Below are 25236 nucleotides of genomic sequence, written 5' to 3'. Positions count from 1 at the left end.
ACTCTCACACCTATACTCAAAATTACTTCTGTTTTTCTGCATTGAGAATTTCAATCTGAATAAAGTATAGTTACCAAAAAAAAAAAAAAAACTGTCAGAAATGTATTTTCTGCCCTGATGTTCTGCAAATTGAAAATTAGAAGTGGTGCTCAGCCTTTCAGAAAGAGATCATTATCTAGTCATTAACTTTTCTTTAACCCTTCCTCTCTTCTTAAAAAGCAAAGTGCAAATGAAACTGTTTAAGATACTATATTGCATACAACTAACTGAATGCTTATGCACACAACAAATGAGTAAATAGGAAGGTGAAACATAATTATGTTCACTTTCAGTTTTATTTGTGACACCAAGCACTGAGTCTGATCATCCACTCTTTTATGGGCAAACACATTCTTAATTAATTCACTCAATTAAGGAGTACAGGATGAGGAACTCAAGTCTAACTATTAAACACATTCATATCAATTACATTTCAAAACAACGGTTTGTAAATATGTATCTTACTTGTGTAGAAGAGGACTGTCATTAACTTGGAAAAACATTCCTCATCTTTACAGAGAGGCCAAAACAGTAACTCAAAAAAGGAGAAAGTGAGCATTCTAAATAGCACCATACACATATTATAAATAGGGACAGTGACGATTAGGTGGGATTATTAATACAGAACCAACAATGTCTGTAAGTAAAGACATTGTTGAACATTGTTATTTGCTCATTTCAGTACAAAAGTGAGATTTGATTAGTTTTCAAATATGTATTTTTTGGTTCTCTAGTACTGTTCCTGTAAGTGCACGTGTGAGCATGTTCTTGAATATTATATTTTGAAGAATTTTCTCTTTCATTGTGGTAAGCACAACCCATACAGAATGTCACATTATTTTTCAGAAAAATGCACATAGGCTGAGCATGCAAAAATGGGCAAACACACTGCTCAAACTGCAGGACTTGCTATGTTTACAAAGAAAGCTTTTACACACACTCATCTAAATATGAGTGGGCAGCCCTGGGAACCTGACCAACATGTTTCTAAGCTTTTAAATTAAGTTGTAATATAGACAATAATGATACTTTTTTTTTTTTTTTACAGGTTCACATATTTAAATAATAGACAATTTCAGCAACAAACTTACTTATCTTTCACTTGCACTAAATACCACAAATATATTTAAACCATTTTTCCATGGACCCTACTGAGTGGTCAAATTCATGCAACCATTGTCTGATGGAAAAAACTTACCTTTTACCCAGCAGGTTACTATAAATATTTAATGCTGTTTAAACTCAGGGAAAATTAGCATTAAATTTAGCTTCAAATATAGTTGGAGACTCTTTTATCATTCAGCACACATCCATAACCCTCATAATCTCAATAAGGTGTTTGCGGAAAGTAAATATATATCTATAAATCTTGAGCATATATAATGCAAGTTTTAAGATAAAGGACATAGAAATGTTAGAGAATAGTTACTTAATACAAAAAGTATATCATCAAGGTAGAAGCCTTCCAGCATACACTCTGTGAGTACACTTCTTTTTCCACAGTAAAGCATAATCTAACTGGAATCTCCTTCTGCTTTGCTTCAAAATGTCTTAGAATACAATTAAAAAAAAGGGGAAATGCAGCTAATTTACATTTTAGTACTGAGGGATCTATCATCCATAAGTACTGATCAAGCTGTAAGCACTCACAATTTCTGAGTAAGGCCATGAGTGTATATGCTGAACACCAATTTTTTCTTTCTAATATTAGTGATACAAAATCCTGTTGTTGCATAGCTGAAAGTCCTATCACCAAAAAAAAAAGAAAAAAACTAGGTTTGACTGGATGCCTTACCAAAGTCTCTTTGCCAAAAATGGCTATAACAAAGTTAGCTTCACTTTGAAAAGTGAAGGCTAATTACAATTTTTTTTTGTCAGTGATACTAATTTACTTTGTTGTAAAAAAAAAAAAAAAAAAAAAAAAAAAAAAAGAGTAGTGAACTAATTCTTTTTACACCAGCAAAGAACCAGTGTAGCTAGCTACAACACAACAGAAGTTGGTTTGTGTACCAACAAAACATGAAAGTATAAAATTAAAAAAAAAAAAAAAAAAAAAAAGGAACTAATTTTCACCTTCCATAAACTTTGAAATTTTGAACAAGGTAAGTAGTTGGCTTCCAAGTTTTTCACAAGTAAGATACTGGCAGGGAGGAAAATATCCAGCAGTTATTTACAATAGTCCAAAATTCTCTTCAATTAAAAAAAGACATTGTGTTAAAACTTCTGATGTTTACATTTTCAAAAACAAAGATTAATTTCAAAATACATTTGTGGCACTACTTTAGAGGATTGTATAAATCTCCTTCAAAAGGAACACTATATTTCTTTAAGAATATGGGATTCCACTGCAACCATCTTCTAATGTAACGCAAATTTATCTTTCTAGAAGAGTTATTTTGCAAAACTTTCGATTGTTATTTTTTATCATGAAAATTTGTACACAAATGAGGGTGAACACAGCATGTGCTTTTTGATTATCCTCTTTACAGTAAATGCTACTCACACAAAATATTTTTTCCAGTGAATGTTTCAATCCTGGTAAAAAATACATATATATATTAATTAATTAATTAATTCAGAAATGGATTCTGAATACGTAAAGCTTTGATTCAATATGATTCAATAAACATGCAGTAAATTTCAAGTGTTTCTGATCAAATAAGCTTTTAACACATGAATATTTTATGTAAAACTCAGATTGTCTTGCTAGAGTTATATGGTATCAACAAAGATGGACCTTGTTTATAATGAAGAATACAGTGGCTTACATAAAAGCAAGACTTTAAAACCATTTTTTAAAAAATACAAAACTTATGTGGAAATTCTTAATTGAATTGAAGTCTAAATAAAAGTCTTTTTTTTTTAAAAAAAAAAAGTCTGATTGTGAACACACAGTAGCACAAGTTTAACTAAACTAGCTTTTTAAACCAGCTAAAGTTAAACAATTTCAAAGTTGTATTCAGTCTGTACCTTAGTATTCTTTCAGGTGAGCACACTGAAAGCAAAAGAATACAGGCTTGTCTTTCTATATTATCATTGCATTTCCATCTTGATCAATAAAATGCCCGCTCTAATTGTCTGAATATTCATTTTAAAATAGCAAGATGCGGTATGTTATGTGAGGTCTGACCAGATATCTCAATTCAGAGAAGACTCAGGGACTCAGAGAAGACCACCAGATACATTTTCATTATCAAACTACTAACATCAACTGTACATTTATACCAAAATAAAATGTTAAATAAATAAAATGTTAAATTAATGTAGCTTACGCTTGTTGATATGAATGCATACCAGTGCACACACTGTGGCTTTGGATATTCAAAATACACCTCTTAAGAGATTAATGAATAGAAGCTTTATTTAGGAGAACAGCATAATTTATCCCCTAATCAACTTCACATAGTAGCATGGAATAAAGTGGAAAACATAGAAATGATAAAATGCTTTTTGCTGTGATACTTCACTGGAAATGAAGATTATAAAGGCCAAGAAATTTCCCATCAGGACAAAAGGCTTTTTAAATCTAGATCTTTTGTTGTGCTTGTGATTACAGGTCGAAATGATTGATTTTCCTCTATGACAATATCTTAAATTGTGTGTCACACAAAATTTAAAGCTGGATAGGTCCATAGTACAATTTTAAAATCATTCAAAGAAGCTCAAAATTTAATTAAGAAAAACTTAGACCAATTAAGACTAAATGGTAATATAAAATATTAAGGTAAAACATGTATTAGTTTGACATTTGCATTTTTATGAAGTATGAATCACAAAGAAATAAAAACTGCTGCTAAATTTCAGTTAAGTCTCTTTTAAAAATCTGTTTCCATGGCAATGGTGAGAGTAAGTTTTCAGAGGATGTAAGATATGGATTTTTTTATTTAAAAAAAAAAAAAAAAAACACTTTAAATGAGAAATAGCAACATCACGGCCTCCTTTCAATTTTCTAATATGCCTGAGAGGCACAGAAAATAAGTCACCAAGACATCAATGCAAAGATGAATGCAGGAGGACCGACCCCTACTTATTGTACTCTTTTGCAATATGCTTCTAAATTAGCAAAATCACTAGTATAATTCTGCTGAAAACACACTAATTGTTAAACAGACAACAGTACCTTTGTAATCTGAAGGCCTAGTAGTGCCTATTCAATTAGGAAAGTTTAATAACTACAATACTAATTATTGATTGAGATAAGATGAGATGAAATGCTACTACAAAGGCTACCCATGACAAAAGTAACCAAGTGATTCTTCTTTTACATTCCAGATCTAAGAAAAGTTGTTGTAGTCTCTAATGAGTAATCAGGGATTGAGGTTTCTAGGCTAGAAAAATCCTGTTGTGGCAAAAAAGGCAGAAACCTAACACCCAAATCAATACTGTATTACTCTCTCCACAGGCAAGAGCTGCTGGGTCAGGAAAATCATGAAAAATTCATAGCGGAGGTGGTCAAGTCATCCATAAGATAGAGAAAATAATGCTATATCTAAAGATCCCTTGAGCAATCGAAGACATTTTATAGATTTCACCGTAGATAAATGCTGGTTTGTTTCATCTATGTACCTTAATACTGTTCCTCTCTGATTTCTAACAGTAAATGAGGATGTTTTGGTCTATATTTACTGTCTTTCTTATTTACTTTATTAATTTCTTAGTCTTCGTGCTCCACTGTTGCAACAGCCACCCACGGGAGAATTCTGAGTCATTCCTTCTAGTAGAAAAAGAGGGTAACATCATGGAGGAGTCCTTCATATAAATTCCTCAGCAGAGGTAAGCACTGTTGTAGCTACCAGAAAAAAAGTTAAAAAAAATGTCCTGATCATTTTTGTGACATCACTTCTCCAAAGGGACACATGGAACAGGCCTTCATCATTTATAAAGGCTAAACTCTAAAGCATAAAAAAGAAAGATACAATTTAATTTCATGTAAGGGTAATAGAAGGAAAATAAATACACGTAGAAAAGCCATAGAAATAAGGATTTGTAAACAATTAATAGCTCACACACCTTCATTCTTGCTGCAGCACCAATTCTTATCTAACAAAGCAACAGTAAAAAATAAATAAATAAATAAATAAAATAGAAGGTCCCCCTTCACAATATATAGTGAAAGAAATAATGAACATCAACTCTAACTAGCAGATAAATTGACACATAGCTTTCTAAAGCTTCAGAAATGCTTCAGAAATTTCTGTAAGGACACAGAATGATGCTCTGCAATCATGACGCTCTGAAGTCCAAAGCTTTACATTAGGATGAGCTGAGCATAGTAATTTCGCATATGCACAAAAGTTAAACATTCTACGACACAAGACACCACCTTTGTGGAAAATGGATATTAGTCATGATAAAATCTGTTTTTCCAAAATAACTTAAACAATGATAGAAAGACCCTGCATCTCTCTGTCACTGAAGCAAAAAGACACATTAAAGACAAAAAAGTCTATTTTGTCTATTCTCTATATAATGCACTATTTCCTGTTCGATATTCACTAGCCCTGTCTTGTGAGCTATTCAAGAATTTTATAAGTTTATTATTGTATTAAGAACATACCATTCCCCTGTGAATGTAATTGTCCAAGTATATTGCCTCTCCAGAGAAACATTACATTCAATCATCCCCACAGTCTTGGAAGAACCTAGAAAACCATGAATACAGGGAAAAACACATTCTCTCTCAGACTTGAATGTGTTGGACATTCAGCTAGAACTATAATTGATCTTATTACACAATGCCAGTCAAGGACTCCAAAAGCAATACATTTGATCTGTTATTTTGTTTTTTTGCATGTTTGTTTTAATTTATGATGATAAGGAAAGAATATCAGGAACTAAAAGGCAGAAAAAAAATAATTTGGACATTAGTAGGAAAGTTAGGAAACTAACATAACCTAGCTAAAGCTGTATAGAATGAAATATAGAATCAGAAATGCCTACTTCTAGTACCATCTCTTACTACGATAGTATCTAAGCATATTCATCAGGCATGACATGCCAAGGTGCTGAATGATTTCACACGCAGTATCACATAGAATTTCTAGGTTGGAAGAGACCTCCAGATCATCGAGGCCAACCTCTGACCTAACACTAACAATCCTCCACTAAACCATATCACTAAGCTCTACATCTAAACGTCTTTTGAAGACCTCCAGGGATGGTGACTCCACCACTTCCCTGGGCAGCCCATTCCAATGTCTAACAACCCTTTCAGTGAAGAAGTTCTTCCTAACATCCAACCTAAATCTCCCCTGGTGCAACTTAAGCCCATTCCCCCTCGTCCTGTCACCAGGCACGTGGGAGAACAGACCAACCCCGAACTCGCTACAGCCTCCCTTAAGGTACCTGTAGAGAGCAATAAGGTCACCCCTGAGCCTCCTTTTCTCCAGGCTGAACAAGCCCAGCTCCCTCAGCCACTCCTCGTAGGACTTGTTCTCCAGGCCCCTCACCAGCTTCATCACCCTTCTCTGAACTTGCTCGAGCACCTCCGTGTCCTTCTTGTAGTGAGGGGCCCAAAACTGAACACAGTACTCGAGGTGCGGCCTCACCAGAGCCACGTACAGGGGGACGATCACTTCCCTAGACCTGCTGGCCACACTGCTTCTTATGCAAGCCAGGATGCTGTTGACCTTCTTGGCCACCTGAGCACACTGCTGGATCATATTCAGCCAACTATCAACCATCACTCCCAGGTCCTTCTCTGCCAGGCAGCTTTCAAACCACTCATCTCCCAGCCTGTAGCTCTGCTTGGGGTTGTTGCGCCCCAGGTGCAGGACCCGGCACTTGGCCTTGTTGAACTTCATGCAGTTGGCCTCAGCCCATCAGTCCAGCCTATCCAGATCCTCCTGCAGAGCCTTCCTGCCCTCGAGCAGATCGACACACACACCTAACTTGGTGTCATCTGCAAGCTTACTGAGGGTGCACTCAATGCCCTCATCCAGAATTGAAATATCTACTTTCCATTTTCTAAAGTGGGATAGTCTCTCAGCACTAACTTCATATTCCAAGTGCTGCATAACTCCTAAAAATTAAAGCATTTTCTAGATTTCTATATACACACACATACACGTATATATATATTCTTGCTGTGGTAATGAAATTCACTATGCAAAGTTATCACCTTAATTTTAGAGCAGTGTCGTTTGTATAGTTAATGGCATATTCTTTTGTAAAAAAAAAAAAAAAAAAAAATCACTTTTCTCTGTAAAGTGAATGCTATATGTGTCTACCATTATGAATTGCCAGTAGAATTTCCCTCCAAGTTTCACATTCCCATAATTGAAACATAAGCTTCAGAAGCATGAGCAGGTAAGGTTTACTTCTCTGTCTCCAAGTTAGACCACACTGGCTGTTAAAATAAGCAAAACTGAACTATTAGAGATGGCACACTCAGTATATTGTACTTTACTATCTGATGGTCAGATGCATCTGAATGTCAGATGCTCCTGTCTCTGATTTGTTTCTTCCTTGCTTGTGTTTCAAGCGTGTGGGTTCTTGACGTTGTCACATACACTATTCTAGGAACTACTATGAATCTCCTTGGGTGGATACAGTTGTCCCCTCAGTCTATGAGTCCACTTAACTGTTTCTCATTCTAATCTAAAAAAACCTTCAGAAGTGAAGTCACAAGTCACGTCTAATACATCCAAGTTTAAAAAAGAAACAAAGAAAAACTGAAGTGGGAAAACCTTATGATTTTGCATATAAAGTGAATACTAAGTGTTGTCTTTTTTATTAATAAGAATTTGGCTCATGTCCAAAATACAGTTTTTAGAACTAAGTCATAAGCACCAGTTGTAAAGGGAGTCATCAGTATGTGCCTTTAGTCTCTTTTATTATATTATTTATTTATATATTATAATATTTTATATTTATATTTATATATTATAATATTTATTTATATATTATAATCTTTATTATATTATATTTGTCATTTCTTCAGCAACTCCCCTGTGCCTTCTCAAAATGGACATAGGAACATGATCCCAGCAAGATGAGCTCTGAACAGGATGAGAAAGAATCTCTCTCAACTTTTTTTACTGGAGACAATAAAAAAGAAAACCAGTGTCAGAGAGACTTACTTTGGAATGCCTCATGATAAGATATTTGCAGCATACACTAAAATTAAGCCACTGTCATACATTGATCCATTTTCACTGCAGGAAGCTCTGAAGTTTATGCAATCTTATTAGAAAATACATTTGCAAAGGTATAGAAGTTGGTGCAAGAGAATAAAAGGTCCCATTTTCCAACACGCTGATTGTATTGAAATGTCACTAAATTCATTGGAAACTGGGGTTATTTTGCAATTCTTAGAAAATGTTTGAAAACAGTGATTCCATAACAGGGACTTTGTGAAATCATTCACGATATCTGTACATGGTAGTACATATAAGTGCAGAAATCGGAGAAGGTTATCATAAAGTACAAGGGTGAGAGGAATACCTAAATTATTATTGGCAGCATGCCATGTGATCAGTGTACTTGGGATATGTGTAAAAATCATAGATAATGTATATGTATCACCAGTATATAGCCGGATAAAAAGTAGTGGTCAACCAGACTTACCAATAGTTGTATTTGAACACTGGATTAGAATACTTAAGTTTCGTTTTGGACAACATATCAAACATTCAGTGTATTGAGGTTTTCCCAGAAACATTTCCTAAACTTAACACATTATGATTTGTCAAGTTCAGAAAATGACATTGGTTTCTAAAAACTGACAAAAGGTGTCATGAATGAGAACATTTTAGGTTTTTTTTTCAGTATTTCACTACTTATGGATTAATCTTTTCACCTAAGTGAATATAGAAAAATGTTACCATGGACAAATGAGAGTACGAGAAAATCTGCATCTTTGTAAAGCTCTGATACTTCAGTGAGAGCAATGTACAGGGCTGGAGTGTTAATTTATCACTGCTCTCCACTGATCTCAGCTGAATTGTGACTAATATCAGTGTACGTCAGCTCATGGCAAAGAAACTTCATTGAGCCTGTTTGACTACATTATCTGAAAATTTTTATTTACATTGTTCAGGTCACAAGCTCTCTGACTTAACATATTTGCAAGAGTAGCATAAAAGATCTCCATTTGTCTTATTTTAACGTATGGAGATATATTATTTATTATCACTAACACAGTTATTTTTGTGGTAGACATTTTTTTCCTTTTAATCTTACCCTCATTTCTCCCCACAGAAGTTCTCTGAAGTACTTCATTCTGAGATGTTCTTATGCATGAGATGCATCCAAATACAAAAAAATAGCAATTTATTTAGAAAAGAATGAATGTTTGAAAAAAGGAAACAAAGTCAAATAAACAAAATCAGTATAACTCACACACAGACACACACACAAAAAAAAAAAAAAAAGAGAATTGCCCGAGGAAAATGTTGCAAACTTTGTGGTTGTTCTTGTTAATAATACACTTCACCTACAAAAAGAAGTAAAAATACATCTAGGTATAGGTAAAAATTTTGTTCATTTTCCACAAATAGTACGTCTTTTAATAAAATAATCTTTGGGATCAATAGAACAGCTTTACAGCTTGATTAGCATTGCATTATATCAGAAAGCAAAATGGCTGTATCGTTTACTGTGTTCCTATCATGTAATATAATATCTGTAACAGCATGCATGCTCTCACAATATTCTGACTTTACATTACTACAAAACACAATTTTTAAAAATTGTAAAGGTCTCTACAAACATGACCGTATTTTAATACAGAAAACTTGACACTATCACTGCAGTTTTCTTCAAAAATGTTCATTCCTTTCTTTGACATATTTTTGGCTTGCACAACAGGGTGCCAAACATTTGTGACAGCTTACAATAGAAAAACAATATTGCTTTTAGTTAACAATGTTAGCTATGAATATATATTGACAGCATTTTCACTGCAGATTTGCTGCCAACATAATACAAAGCAAATAGCATTCAATATGTTGGAACACTCAGGGGAACTAAAGAGTTTCAAAAACAAATTTATGGCATTAGGTGCTGAATGCTAAATCTAATGAAAATGCAAATTCAGAAGTATCTCCCGCACATACTTCATGCAAAGGAAGTTTGAGGCAAAGTGATAAAATAAAGATTGTTTAAGTCAGGGGAAAATTATGTTAAAATGCCTCTGCTTGTTTGACTTCTATAAAGCCAGTTTTACCACAAAGATTAATATTTTTCCTAAAGTCTTTCTGCTTTGTTTCCTTCAAGTATATCAGAGAAAGATTGTTAACAAACAAACAAACAAAAAAAAAAAAAAAAAAAAAAAAAGCCAAATTCCAAACACTCCAAAATGTTTTGAGGAAATACAAATACATAGGTGTGTAATTTCAATATTTGTAACCTTACTACTATCTATATACAACACAAGCATCACTGCTCCCTTGAAAGAACAGAAGCAAAGTTTTGCTTCCAAGTCTGTACATTTATTATCACCTATAGAATAAGCAATGCAGTGGATAGAAAATATGATTTAAATCTTGTTGCAATACAGTAATGTACAGGAATGTTGCAGTGTCATCTCCTATATATTAAAATATATTTGGTAAACCAAATTTATTGACAGTACTTTAAGTGACATGATATTAATAGTTTTTAACTATTTATAAAACAAATGAAGGCAAGTTAACAATATCACACTATCAAGAAAGCAAAAACTGTTCAAATTTTGTAGCTCTCAAATTTAATTTGCTCTGAATTTGCAGACGTTCTTGATTTTTATTATCACTCATCTACTATCAAGGAGTTCAACAATTAAAGCTAACAGTATTCGCAAGACATAAAAACATTATGTAAAAAAGTAGGAAAAAATAAATTTAAATTTAATAAAGTTATTTAAAAATAAGTTTAATTTCTACTCACACAATCAATATTAGTTAAAACTACAACTTAACTACGATGGCCAGTATTTGTTCCTATTATAGATGTTTTCTTTCTTATTTTTACACATAAGAATGACTGCATTTTATTTATTGCATTTCTTATATAAAGCTCTATGTGTTACTTGCAAACTAAACATCCTGATTACACAAATGACTATAACTAGAAGAAATAAGAGGTGAAAGATAACATTAACGAAACTGTTTGCAACTGCCTGGGTCCTCTTTGTTTTAGTTTAAATGGCTTTATTAAAACTTTTGATAAATTCTTGAAAAAAAAATTGCTCTATCAGATACAGTTTGCAAAGTTCTTTCCAATTAATCTAATATTCCCATAGTCTCTAATCTTCTAGTAAATGCTCAAAAAATACTAAGACTAAGACTGAGCAATCTTGGTATTTTCTTAGATAGCTATAAAATTATATAGTTTGTGGGAAAAAAAAAATTGTTACCCTTCAGTCCAACTAAACCATCGAAATATATTTTGTACATTCTAAATAGAAAGAAGAAAAAAAAGGTATCTTATTTGTAGAACAATATATGTATTTAACCATTGAAGTGTAAAATTAGTATAATCCAAAATTATAAAACACACAAAAACATTCAACAATTTAAAATGTCAGGTTTATTAGAAAGCTGAAGGTAACACAAAAATTATTTTAGGATCAAAATTGGCCATCACATACCATGAGACCCATACTACTTGCTTGTTAGAACAGTCTAAGCTACAAAATTTTACAGTGCTTCCCACTATGGTGACAGAGACACAATTCTACTTTTAGATACACAAAGAAAAATCAGGAACTGCAAAGCTTTGTTTTTTGCTAAGCTATAAATTTGAAAACATACTTTCTAGTACATCAAGCACAATATGGACCTGTATATTATAAGCATCAAATAAGTAACTTTTTTAAAAGCTGAAAGACTCTTACACTGGTGAAGATGGAGTAAACACAGTTAATTTGTTAACATTCACTCCATTTCTTTTCACTGACTGTCAGGGAAATCATATTTTACATTTTTTTCAGAATGTGTTTGGAAAGGACTTCCTGGTACTCCACAATAAATCTCACTGAAGGGTGACAACAGAAATCAATATGCGTCCCTGAGGAATAATCTAGCCAAACATTTACATTTAGAATATTCATTTGTATTTATGCATGTGAAATTCTTGGCAAAATGAAATTCTCTTCCTACATGTATATAATCTCTTTTTGTAGGCTGATTTTTATAATACAGGCTGTATTTATAATAAAATAAATATATATATTTATTTAAAACTCAAATTAGTTTTGTGATAAAAACAGGTAGACTTCATGTAAAATAACAAATTACTTCTGTAAGTAGCTGTATTAACCTTTACTTCACAGAAATTTGTTTGTCCTTTTGCGGCCATAGGGAAGAGATGGCCCACAGGGAATGGCTACTGTATCTGAATCCTAGCTATTCCAAACCCATGGAATTGCCATCCCACAGGCCTGCCAGGAAGGACATTCTGTTTAATCTGGATATTGAAGCAATTTAAATCTAACACAAGGCACTCAACATCAATGTAAAGTTGCAGGGGCAAGCATGTCCTACCATAAATCACAATATTCTGTAGTCCTCTGATGTTGGCATTAATTTTGTCCCCAGAGTTCACAGAACAGAATACAAACATCCAAGATGATGCAATATAAGCCACATTCTACTTCCTATATCACTCCTGACAATAGTCTTGCACTAAAGTGTGCAAAGGCATATGGAAACCTGCTAGGAGAATCCATACCCCAGTCTATAAAAAATACCCCAGTCTATAAAAAAATAGTAAATCTTTTGTGTGAAGCTTCATGTTAGTTTTCACCAGGTAGTATGAGGACAATGAACACAACTCTGTACCAAAAAAAAAAAAAAAAAGAAAAAAAAAGAAAAAGTTACACTTGTAGAAAATTAAATAAACGTTCTATAGAAAGTCATCATTTCAAGGCAAGAAAAATACAGTCGTATTTGTCATTCCAATAAAAGTTTGTTGTACCATTGTATTGTGTAAATTCAAGAATCTGGATTCACAGACCTCAGTGTTCAGTTGGAGGTTAAATGTATGAAACAGGAAAAAATGATGATAAAATACTCTTCTTACAGCTGAAAAATATAGTAAGGAAGTGGTTAATTAATTTGTTGTCACTTATCTTGGGAAACTAGTGGGGAAAAAGGAGACCACAAACAGAAGCAATAATCCTGCACAGTGACTGGCTTAGAGAAGACAAATGTTTGGGGGCAGATTATTTATATTGCTTACACCAAGCTACTAAAAGCTTTAGAAAGATTATCCTTTCAATGACTATGTAAACTATATTCAGCAACATACACTAGATTTAGCAGAAATACATGCAGTTGTTTTAAATCTATACTGAATAAGTTCCGCTGTATATACATCCTTTAGTAAAAATAGTAATAAAAAACTCATTTCTACTTGAAAAGCATTCTGAGTTTTAGCTCCTACATAACATAATGCATATTTAGACTAGCATGTTATTTAGTAAAAGATGTCCAAACAAGATGATTTGATGTTGGAATAGTCATCTCAGAACAACCAGAGCAATGTAAGGTAAAATAATTGTCAAGTCAATCTCTCGCTTACAGTTTATTGCAGAAATAAATTGAACTCTGCTCTAGCTTTCTGACACGTAATTCTGATACTAATGGGTTCAAATCCATTTCTCTTTGCTCCCCTTCCTAACAGGAAGTTTATGTAATACTGTGTCAGAAATCTACCAGTCACTGGCTAATGTTTCCCTTAAATAAAAAGTCTCTGCCTGTAATAGTATTAACAGCTGCCATCAGTTTACTGTAATGAGCTGCAGTTCATCATGGTAGTGCCACTATGAAAATTAGAAGCTTCCATGGAGCTTCTCAATTCACAAAAAAAATTATCAAAGCCATCATGAGCTGCCGTGTAACAGTAGATATTGCCTATCTAATGCTTACAGGCCAGATCTTAAACTGATGTAAATTGTACTGATCATTATAATTATAATCAGTTGATGATACAGTGTTATGTATGAAAAACACAGTAGTTATACATTGAGGGTCAATATTTAATTCCATGTTATTTTTCATAATTTCTTAAAGCAAAAAATTGCACATTCCCTTTGTCTTACAGAAAACTTCACAGTATCTTCAACAGGAAGATTAAAATATTTTTGGCTGCAGGAAACATAATGATTTAATTATACCTATTGTAATATCTTGGGTGACCTATACAGTGCAGAATCTTCAGTTTCAATTAACATTAGAAAAGAAAATAGATTAGCTTCAAACCATACCTTTTTAATTTCTTTCCTCCTTTAAAAAAATGAAACTTAAAGCTTGATACGTCCAGAATTTTATAAATAAAGCATATGTTTATAAGAGGTATAGCAATGGAACAAAATATGTAATTGTAACTAGGATGGGATTTTCTGAGACATTTAACCCTGTATTAACTTTGCTCCCACTAAAATCAATGGGAGATACTCTACCTCATTCTACCATAGAGACAAATGCTTTTTTCAGATTCCACTGGCAAAAATAAAAATATCTTTTATACAGGGTTGAATTTGATGGGTCGCTGTACATCTGTTTTCCTAGAAAAATCTCTTTTACCTGCCCTTCAAAATTACTGGTAAATATAGGGCATACCCAGGCTTTTTAAAGCTTCTGTAGGAAGAGATTTTAGGATTGCAGAAGAAGGGACGAATTAGACCACAAGTTACTAACTTGAATAAACTGTATAAGTGGAAATACATGTTTATAAAATCACAAATATATGCAGAAAGTGAGCAGATAATTTCTTATAACACAAAAATGACACAAAATCTTAACCATATATCTTAAAAAGAAAAGGAAGTACTCTTCATACAAACTGCATAATTAATCTGTAGAACTCCTTGCTTCAAGTTTACGAAAAGTACAATCAGATTAGATAAGAATGATACATTTCATATAGTCTATCTATCCCTGCTCTGAAAAAGTAATCTGGAGGCAATCACTACAACAAATTTGGTGACTTCTGACAGCCTGTACCTAATTTAGACTGGTGGGAACTCCATGGTATCGCAACATGCCATGTTCTGGAGCTATATTCCAGGCTATTTCCTGGAATAAACAGTAGTGACACTACATGCTTTGAAGAAGGTAAGTTTCCGTCATTTAGTGAGTTAGGCTAGTTAAGTTAAGAGTAGGACCAGTTGCTCATGATTCTCTTGTGCAATCCAAGAACAACATGATTTGGACTCAAAAGCCCTGAGTCATGTTTGGCTTTCCAAGACACTTGCAGAAAAATGTGCTACACACTGGGATTAAAAATGAGTTGCTGGTTGATGAATTAATCCATACTGGCTAAAAGGGTTTATCAAATGCATGGTCTTTTCAACAAAGTGCAATAATATTACTACATCCTTGTGGCACTTGTTCTGAAGGAGGTTATGGGTGCTTAGGATCAGTGAAAGATTTACCGCTCTTAACAATTCCTTTGATCTCTCTAACTGCTTTCACACAAGCAAAGTGAAAAGCACTTACTGAGTATAACACAGCACTACACTAACTTTCAAGAATTTACTTATCCTCTTTATATTACTTTTCCATTTTCACCATCAAAATTCAAGTTTTCTCTACTTTTTCCCTGTTTATTGTAATATGTCAGAAATGTAAAAGACGTTCTGTGCACAGTGACCCAACATTCGGTCATTGGGTTCATATTGGGTTCTCTTGTTAGAATTACAGGTAGCAAACAAGAGCAATGAAGGATTGCAGGATCTCTCTAATCCTAACTCCAAGAGGTAAAAGAATATGGAATTACTGGAGGCACATTCTTAATACACTCAATCACAATCAGGTGCCATAACACTGGCTACTTCAGTAGCCAAATTATTCAGCTCCAAATTATTTGTCAACTAATTACATTCTATGGAATATCACTACTACTTCCTTCTTAGATTTCTTTTTTGGTGGCATCCCTTCCTTCTATCATATCAGCTGCACCACTTGTCTTGGTGTCATCCAAAAACTTACTGAGGGTGCACTCAGTCCACTGTCTATGTCATTAATAAAGATATTAAACAGTCCTGGTCCCAGTACAGACTCCTGAGAGACAACACTTGTCACTGATCTCTACCTGGACAGTCACTGACTGCAACTCTCTAAATGTGGCCAGAGAGCTAATTCCTTACCCACTGAATAGTCCATCCATCATTCCATCTCTCTCCAATTTAGAGAAAAGAATGTTGTAGTGGACCAGATCAAAGGCCTTACAGAAATCCAGGTAGATGACATCGGTTGCTGTTCCCTTGTCCACTAATATAGTCACTTCATCACAGAAGGTCAGGCACAATTTGCCCTTGGTGAAGTCATGTTGGCTGTCTTGAATCACCTCCCTATCTTCTATATGCCTTAACATGGCTTCCAGGAGGATCTGTTCCATGATCTTCCCAGGAAGATCTGAGAAGATCTGCCCTGTCATTTACACAGGAAATGGTTTCCCTCTCCCCACAACGTGAATTAATCTGCATATATTTTGTCTTGATTTTATCTTCAGGTTTCAACAATCTTTGCATAGTATCTCAACGTGGCTCAAGTATAGAATATTCTGCATGGGAAAGGTCAAAAAAAAAAAAAGGAAAGAAAAAAAAACTAGAAGCAGGAAAGTTTAAAGATTTCACTTTTATTTCTTCAATTTGACTTTTTTTTCTTTTTACTTTAGTTCTATGTTTCCACATTCTGATGTTAACACTTTTCAATCATAAAAGCAGAATTAAATCAAATTTGTACAGAAGACAATTAACACTGGAACTAAAAACGTAGGTATTTAATCGTAAATAAATAAATAAATAAGTTTTTAAAATGAAAGAAAAGCAAGTGTGTCACATCACTGACATCAAAATCATCACAGTGCTGATTTTGTTTATGGCATTTATAATGTATTTTTGACATTTGGAGTGACAGATGCCACCATAATAGGAAATTAAACACACCTGGCCATTAGTTTCCTGCAAGCAAAAAACAAGTGTTAAATCTGAAACATACAGTATGCTTGCAATAATTATAAAACCCTGACATCTAAAATTTTCTTAGAGACAACTGGAATAAAATAAGTTTATGAATTTAACACTCTCATGCCAAAAGAGAATATTTCATCAGGACAGCATTTGTTTTACTAGTATTGAATATTGTCTGTGTCTACTAACCTATCTGTATTCATTACTTTTCAAAGGATAATACATGTCATGACAGCTTTGGATAATTTCATGGAGATGCACAGTATATTGTACTTACCAAAGCTTCACACACATCCTCAATCTATTCCAAGCACAACAAAATTATTGATCCAAAATAAAATTATATGTACTTGAAAGGATTCCAACTTGGAAGAATCATCGTTTATAAATCTAATTTTATACATGACCAATATAGGCACAAGCTTCCAAAATGGCAAAATTATTTTTCTTCAAAACTGCAGTATGTTCAATTGATTTTTCTTTTTTTAAATGTTGAGATGAACATACAATCTATTTTAAATGTCATCACTTTTGTTTTTATTTAATTAACATTTCATACAGCTTCTTCAGTAAATAAATAATTACTTCAATCACTATACATTTCGTCTAACCCTATGCACCTTCAAGTTAAAACAAACTTATATCACTTTCCAAAGTAGAGGTCAGTGAAACTACTTTTATATATTCCCAAGGCTCCTTTTAAATAATCCATTATGTTTTTTAATATACATTTCAGACAATGCAAGCACTTCCCCCCAAAACAAACAAACAAACAAACAAAAAAAAAGTAATGTATCCAATGTATCACATGCATATCAATGTATCATGGTGCCATGAGATCTACAAAATATGCATCATGAATCTGGCTGTGCCATTCTTACAATTTTTTGAAGTAGAATGGCATATATCATATGAAAAAATAGTTTACTTACCCTGTTGTAACTAAACTTACTTAAAAGTTGTTGTCCAACTATCTATGTATCTCATGTTATCAAGACAGACAGATATGTATTTCCAGCAATTCTCCACTAAGGATCTCTGTGGTTTTTTTTAGGACTGTAATAAGAGGCCTGAGCAAACTAAAAAATCCAGTAACAGTAATAAATAATTACTGAAAATCTAATGAAATAAAGACACTAGAGATTTTACAGCTTTTTTCTCTCATCATCTCCCCAGACCTCCACCACCCCCACAAAAAAAGTGTGGAAAACAAAAACAAACCAAAAAAAAAAAAAAAAAAAAAAAGGAAGAGAGAGAGAGAGAAACTAACTCTAAGTCCTCTAAGCATTTATAAGGTCCAGTTATGTTATTATCTGTCTTACATTTGCGCCTTGCATAACTTTCTAAAGGTTATTATTTTTCCTGATCTATATTCATACATAACAAAAACAAAAAAGCAAACAAAGTATCTTCAAACAATATTCTATTCTCAATCCAAGTGCAACTGAAGTTGAACAGAGAGAATTCCTTTAAGTAGATACCATTTTGTTCTTTGATTTTAACCTTGTTTTGGATTGATTTCATAACTGTAGGTAATGATCACATCCTAGTTGCCAAATATCTATTTTTCTCCTCTATCCTTCTCAGTATGTTTTGTCACCTTTGTGATTAAGAACTCATAATGTGTTTATTGACACTTTCAGAACAAAATTTGACACTGTTGGGAAACCCCTTATGTTGAAAATTATTTTTTTAATCTCAGTGAAAATTTCATTTCTGAATATGATTCATCAGACAGCAGAGTTTTTCAGAATACATACACATACAGAATATACTGTATGACCTAGATGGGCAATGCTATAATATGGTTGCTGTTCTTTAGAGTAATTAATATCCTCAAAGACATTTTTAATATTTTAATCACATTGCTTTATTCAACTCTTCTCAAATTTATCAAAGGTTTCCAGTACAGAGATCAACTTTTTCTAGAGTGACTACAGTATCTGGAACAATGAATGCCTACTACTTGGTAGAATTTTTGGATATGACCCCCAGGAGAAATAATTACTATTTTCATTTATAAAATCCTCCAATTCTGGTATCCTAGTATATTTATAATTTATCGTGGTACACACATTTCTTTTTTTCTCAGTTCTCAGACAAATCACTGTTGCTACTAAAACCTTTAATGATAATAGCTTAGAAGTAATTGTTCACCTGGAGCACTGTCTATTTTAAATACTTGAAATGCAAACTGAATGTGACATTTGTTCATCCAATTTCTGATTTCACAGAGAAGGAGTTTAGCAAAATTGTAGACAGTGTTGTAGGGGCCAAGGCTGATGTTAAGAGGAAATAAATTCTGCCCAATATAGAGCATTACCTAGAAATAGACAGTAGCTTGCAACACATGAATAATTAGAGAAATTGGAGGCTTTGCCCATCAGAATACATGCAAATCCTCTTTTCTTCATTTTTCCTTTCATGGTTGTTGTAAGAGTAATCAATGCATGATTACATATTACAGGCCTTATATATAACATATCAGTTCTTTTTTTTTTTGTTCTTTCCAGTATCAGTGTTAATTGAATTCACTGAACAAGTGACTAAAGAAATCTACATTTCAGATCTTATCAGACCAACTGACTTGCAAGTTAGAAAACATACTGGAAGACCAAAAGGCCAAATGTTACATCTCACAGGCATCTTATATGATAGTTCTTTCTTCCCATAAATACAAACCACTAGCTATTTTTTTTATAATTTTTCTTTGCTAAAAAAAAAAAAAAAAAAAAAGATAATGAAATGTATGATGTTGAAAGACCAAGTCATATGGAAGAAGCTTGTTTGCCAGTTTGCGATGAAACTAAAGTTCTACTGATTTTGCTGTAGTGTAGGGAAAAGTAGCAAATATGAAGTAAAATAAACTTGTCAAATGCTAAAAATAGTTCTGAAAAGACTGGGTCTCCCATTTCTATACTACATAACTTAGTTCTTTTACCTGCCCTTCTTGCCGAAGCACAATGGTAACCTAAGACACACATAACATGAGGAAGGAAGCAATCATTCTGAAAAAGACTTATGTACAATAGTGAACAACAAATTAGGCATGGGTTTCCATAGTGATAAAAGCAACAAAAGGCTGCTGCAGTTTTCAGCTGTCTATTGTAAGACAGTTACAGAGCAAAGGGACTACAGTCTCTTCTCCAAAAACCAGGATGTCACTGTACTCAAAAATGCCCATTCAATTTTAGTTCCACATTACGAAGAAAATATTGAAGGAATTGGAAGGGGAATAATAATAATAATTAATAATACAAAATAATGATAATAATAATACCAAGAAGTTCTGCAAGACGCTAAAACGTAAAGTGCTATGGATTTGGATTTCTTGGTTGGATTTCATGTTACCTTAAAAATGCAAATTCCAATGAGTACTTTTTTCTGCACATCTCCTCTGTGGATTATCTGATGTTGAATAAGAAATGATCTCATACTACAGCCTTTCTGCCATTGGGAACACTAATGGGGTCTCTTGCCCATCTGGCAGTCTGCTCTCCTGAAATTTACAGAAATTCCTGTCCAGTGGGGTTGAAACTGGCCAGGAGTTAAAAAGCTATTGAGGGAGAAAGAAGAGGAGAAAGACCATTAGCCACACAAAAATCTAGGCTAGCAAGTGTAACATAGACAGTATGATCATATAAGCCTTGTTTCCCTGGGAAACTAGGCTAATTATCAAAGGTCTGGAAAGATTCACTTATGATGAAAGTCCAAAGGCCCCAAAGCAGAAAAATACTTAAACACTTAAAGCTAAAGTACTCTATTGGATAGAGAACTGAAAGAACCATACATGATAGCTAGGTTAAAAGACAAATGATGAAGAATGTGATAATCTACAGAAATTGAAATGTTAGTCAAGGATGAAGAGGATTTATTTGTACCAAGAGGAGTTATTAACAAGCAGAATTACAAGAAGGAATAATGTGATTAACTAAAAGAAAGCTTTAGGCTAAATATCAAGCAACAGTCTCAGTGAGAAAAGTCTATGAAAAGGGGTTTCTAGACATTAGTGATGGAAGCTCAATAGCTTAAGACAATAAAAACTGCACTGTAAAAAAAATAGTACTCTACAGAACAATGCAGGGGTAGTTAGCTTGACAAGAATATCTATCTCGAAGTTTCTTCTTAACACTTCTCTCTAGATTCATCACACAATATAGGGCACTGAACATACTGTAAAAATCTCTACTAACTGGTAGTAGAACTGAAAACTAAATCAAAAATGTATCCAGTACAATTATGTGTTCCTAGTCAGATGATGACAGGAGGTTGCTTGTTTTCTCATGATACCTTTGAAATTAATTTCATTGTGACTAAAGTCTTTAGTATGGAATATCAAGCCAGACTGGAGAGATATGCATAAGAACATTTTCAATTTTTTTTTATTTTTTTTTTTTAAAGTCAAAGTATATTAGTTCAGAATTTGAGGTTGAAAAAAGAGGAACAGTAAGAAGGAAATGTAATGTATACAATGAATAAAACTAATAAATTTAGCTACTATCTTTGAGTCTTCATCTAAATGGCTGAAACCAGATGGGACATGTAAATGCATACATATATCTACCCCCCCACATGACACACATATGACACACTAAAAACAAGTATAATATTAGACAGATAATTATTTATATATAGTTAGTAAGATATCTACTTTTACAAATAAAGCGATTGAAGTTACTTCTGCATTTGTGCAACATTTTTAGGCAATACTGAATAGTATGGTTTTGGTTGTTATTATTTTCTAGCAAAACATAAAAGAAAATAATCAAAATGCACAAACCAAGTTATACAGTATGTTTGATATAGCAATTTCTAACGTTCATTTAATATAGCTGAGCTGCAGTGACTAATACTGTCCGTGTCCGCTAGTACAAAGACCTAAATAAGGTTCCAGACTAGATTACGTTCATGCAGGTCTTGTTTTAACGGAAATTGGAGAGATGAAAAAAAGATTACAGGAAGACACATTATAAAAACAGACCTCACAAGTCAAACTTAATAGTGAAACCGTTCTCTTTCATGTAGACAACCATGAAAACAAATATCCTGTAAGCACTAGATATATATTGTATCTTCCTACCAGATCTCTTTGCCTCCTTGAGACAGATTCCCATTCATCTCATGACTATATAATTTGATCATAGTTGACTAAGGCACAGCAGGGGAAAGGGTCTGTCTGATAAAGTATCAGGCTCCAGGAAGATAGATAAACAATTTCATGATTTCTAGTTGTAACAGGAATGGTACAGTGGTGGATATAAAGATATTAGTTTCATAGGAACACAAATATCAAGCTTCTACAGTTTTTTTCTTACCAAACATGTGTTGGGGTTTTTTTTGTTTGTTTGTTTTTCCCGTTAGGTGAAAATAACAGTCTGGTTATGACAAACTATGACAGGATGCCAGAATAAAATGTAAGGTACATGCAAAAAGTGGAATTAAATCTTTGTGGATTTGTCAATGTGAAAGCACAGATTTTTTTTTTTTCTTATTTTAAAACAATTAAAATAAATGAAGCAAGGAAGTTTCTTTCCCTTTTTATTTGTTTGTGTTTTGTGGGTTTTTTTGGTTTGTTTGTTTTGGATTTTTATGAAAAAAGTGTTATTTAGAAGTAGTTGAATCAGTTGCTTATCACGGTCTTTCACATTTAATGACAAACCTCTTTCACAGGCGTCACATTGACAGGCTGCTTCTTCTATAGTACACTAGAGTAATGTCTGTTTGTAGTGCTACCTCATGTTCTAGATATTTTAAATGAAGTTTTGAGTAATAGTATTTGAACAGCTACAGTGGACTTCGTTTTCATACATTAACAAATATATTTGGTTTGTGTATATTAACAGAAGTGTACAACACCTGTTACCCATTAATTCAACCGTTACATTATCTTTGTAATTATATTACATCTTAGTTGAAAAATATGGTGATATCTAGTCAGGATGATACCTGCTTTTACTTATAAAAATTTGAAGGAAGGAAACATATTTTACAGCAAAGCAACACTTACAATCCCTGAACTGCATCTCTTTTTTTTAAGAATGAAAGTATCTTATATTCTGGAATAAGCATTTCTTAAAGTTGTTGTACTATTTAATTTATTACGTACATACCTGTGATTCTTTTACATTTTCGACAGTGAAGTTGAACCAAACTCGAAAGCGTGGGTTACAGGTATCTGGTCTAATGAACAGGTCATACTCAAACTCTGTGATGTGGTCCACTCGTCCAAGATTACCTAATGAGAACATACAAAAAAGAACGTATTTCAATAAATGAAAAAAATCCAGAACAGGAGCTATACAGAGAAAAGTTTTTTTAAAATTACCTCCAATGTTTAAAATATATATGTGTATAAGAGACTTTACAAAAGTTCAGAATAATTTTTAAATGACAAAGTAAGTAACCACAAAGTAAGATATATATAATACATATCAGTATGCAAAATATATGTGAATACATATTAAAAAAAAAAGTCTGCAAGGGCTTTTATTATTCAATCAATTTGACTTTTTGTCTTCTCTAATCTTATTATTTCAGTTCAGCGTCCTCCTTGATTATTCCACTTTTTCCCCACTTTTCTGATAAAAGTTTTCATTTTCTGCTCATGTTCAAGTACCTCTAAAATTACTTCCCAGAGTTTCACATGGCACATCTGGCCAGTGCTGTGTCCACAGATGGCCAGGACTCCATCTCTTTTGTTATTCAAAAGCCATCTTAATATATCTCCTTTACCATTTGGGGCCACTATCACCTCCTTCCACAGAAACAAATGAGGCTATAAGGTTTCACTTTAGCTTTTTCCTGGTGAATTTCATGGAATAAATTTTTTAAATGTGGTCAGAGCTATTCCCCATGGCATTACTTAGCAAGTAACCAAACTGGCTATAGAAGCAAAGTTCAGCACCAGGAAACATGCTAAGTGCTTTTAAATTGCTAACTTGCCATTTCGCCTTTGAAATGTGCCCAGAAATCTAAAGACAAGGCTTAGACTGTCCATTTCATCTATATACTACAAAAATAAGATTTCACATTTTCCTGATCCAACCCAAAACCCATCCTATCTGATCTTGTAAGACAGGGTCATTCCCAAATGCTGCTTTACATGCAAGAAAAAGATTAGCAGTGTTAAGACAACCTGTTTTTATGATTCCTGATATATTTGGGTGTAGGATATATAGTGTTGGGTTCAAATAGTTATTAAATAGTTATTTGTAACATTACTGGAGCTAAACAACTCCCTCCTCAGCAAGTCACATTTCAGTTCGTATGATTGTTCATTGGTAACACACTACTAAATATAAGCAAAAGTAGCAAAATTTGGCTGATCAGCTATCTTGGAGTGGAGAAGCAGGGAAAAAAAGCACTTTCAAATGTGTTCATCAATATATTTTCAGGATGTCTTTCTTATCCTAAATTGTTTCTGGCTTTACCAATTGAACAGTGAACACTTCCAATCTTCCCTATTTTTAATGTTACACTCTTCTTTCCTGCCCACAGCCTTCTTTTCAGAACAAAATTCTCCTCACTGTTTCCCGCTGCAGAAAACCACTTCATGCTAACAATCTGCTCCTAAACACTTGCCTGAAGGATACATTTGGAATATGAAATATTTGAAAAAATGGCAATATTGTACAGTGAGTGCTTTTCCAAACATAAATAAAGTTATCTGCCATACAGGGTGCCCATGTCCAGGCAATGACAAGGCCTGTAGGAGAAGCTGTGAGCAGAGGCCGAGTGCTTCATGCTGGTCACTGCCTGCTCCAATGGCCCCACTGTAGGGCACGGCCAGGTCCCTCAGCGACGCTGGTGACACCTCTGTGAAGGTGTATTCGAGACAAAACATGGCACACAGGCGGGGAAGAAAGCTGAGGAGCAGCCCCGCAAGCACCAAGGTCAGAGGAGGTGGTGAGGAGGTGCTCCAGGCCAGAAACCCTTGCAGCCTGGGGAGGAAGCGTGCTGGAGCAGGCGGGTATCTCCTGAAGGACCTGGGGAGGACCCATGCTGGAGCAGGGGAAAAATGTGAGGAAGAAAAATCAGCAGAGAGGGGCTATCCGGGACTGACCACCTGCCCTCTCTCTAGGTCCCTGTGATCTTTGTTGCGGGGGCAGGAATGAAAGAGTGACGTTGATCTGGGAAGGAGGAAAGGGTGAGAAAGGTTGATTTTAATTTGTCTTTGTTTCTCACTACTCACCCCTATTTCAATCAGCAATAATTTAATTTAAAAAATAAAATAAAATAAAATAAAATAAAATAAAATAAAAAAATAAAATAAAATAAAATAAAATAAAATAAAATAA

At 33.6% G+C, this 25236-nt stretch overlaps 1 protein-coding gene across 1 annotated transcript in view; it reads right to left on the bottom strand.

Annotated features, from left to right (window-relative positions):
* The window catches only part of BEND5 (BEN domain containing 5), a gene marked incomplete at its 5' end in the record, with an annotated part of 583001 nt that overhangs the window by 512114 nt on the left and 45651 nt on the right, over positions 1-25236 (bottom strand). The window contains one exon of the mRNA XM_084291495.1: positions 23050-23174. Within this exon, the coding sequence (XP_084147621.1) occupies positions 23050-23174 (125 nt within the window). The remainder of the gene's footprint in view (positions 1-23049; positions 23175-25236) is intronic.

The sequence above is a fragment of the Netta rufina genome (assembly GCF_964035555.1).
Source record: "Netta rufina genome assembly, chromosome: 8".
In the NCBI taxonomy this organism is placed as follows: Eukaryota; Metazoa; Chordata; class Aves; order Anseriformes; family Anatidae; genus Netta; species Netta rufina.
This window is presented reverse-complemented; position numbering and strand designations above follow the sequence as displayed.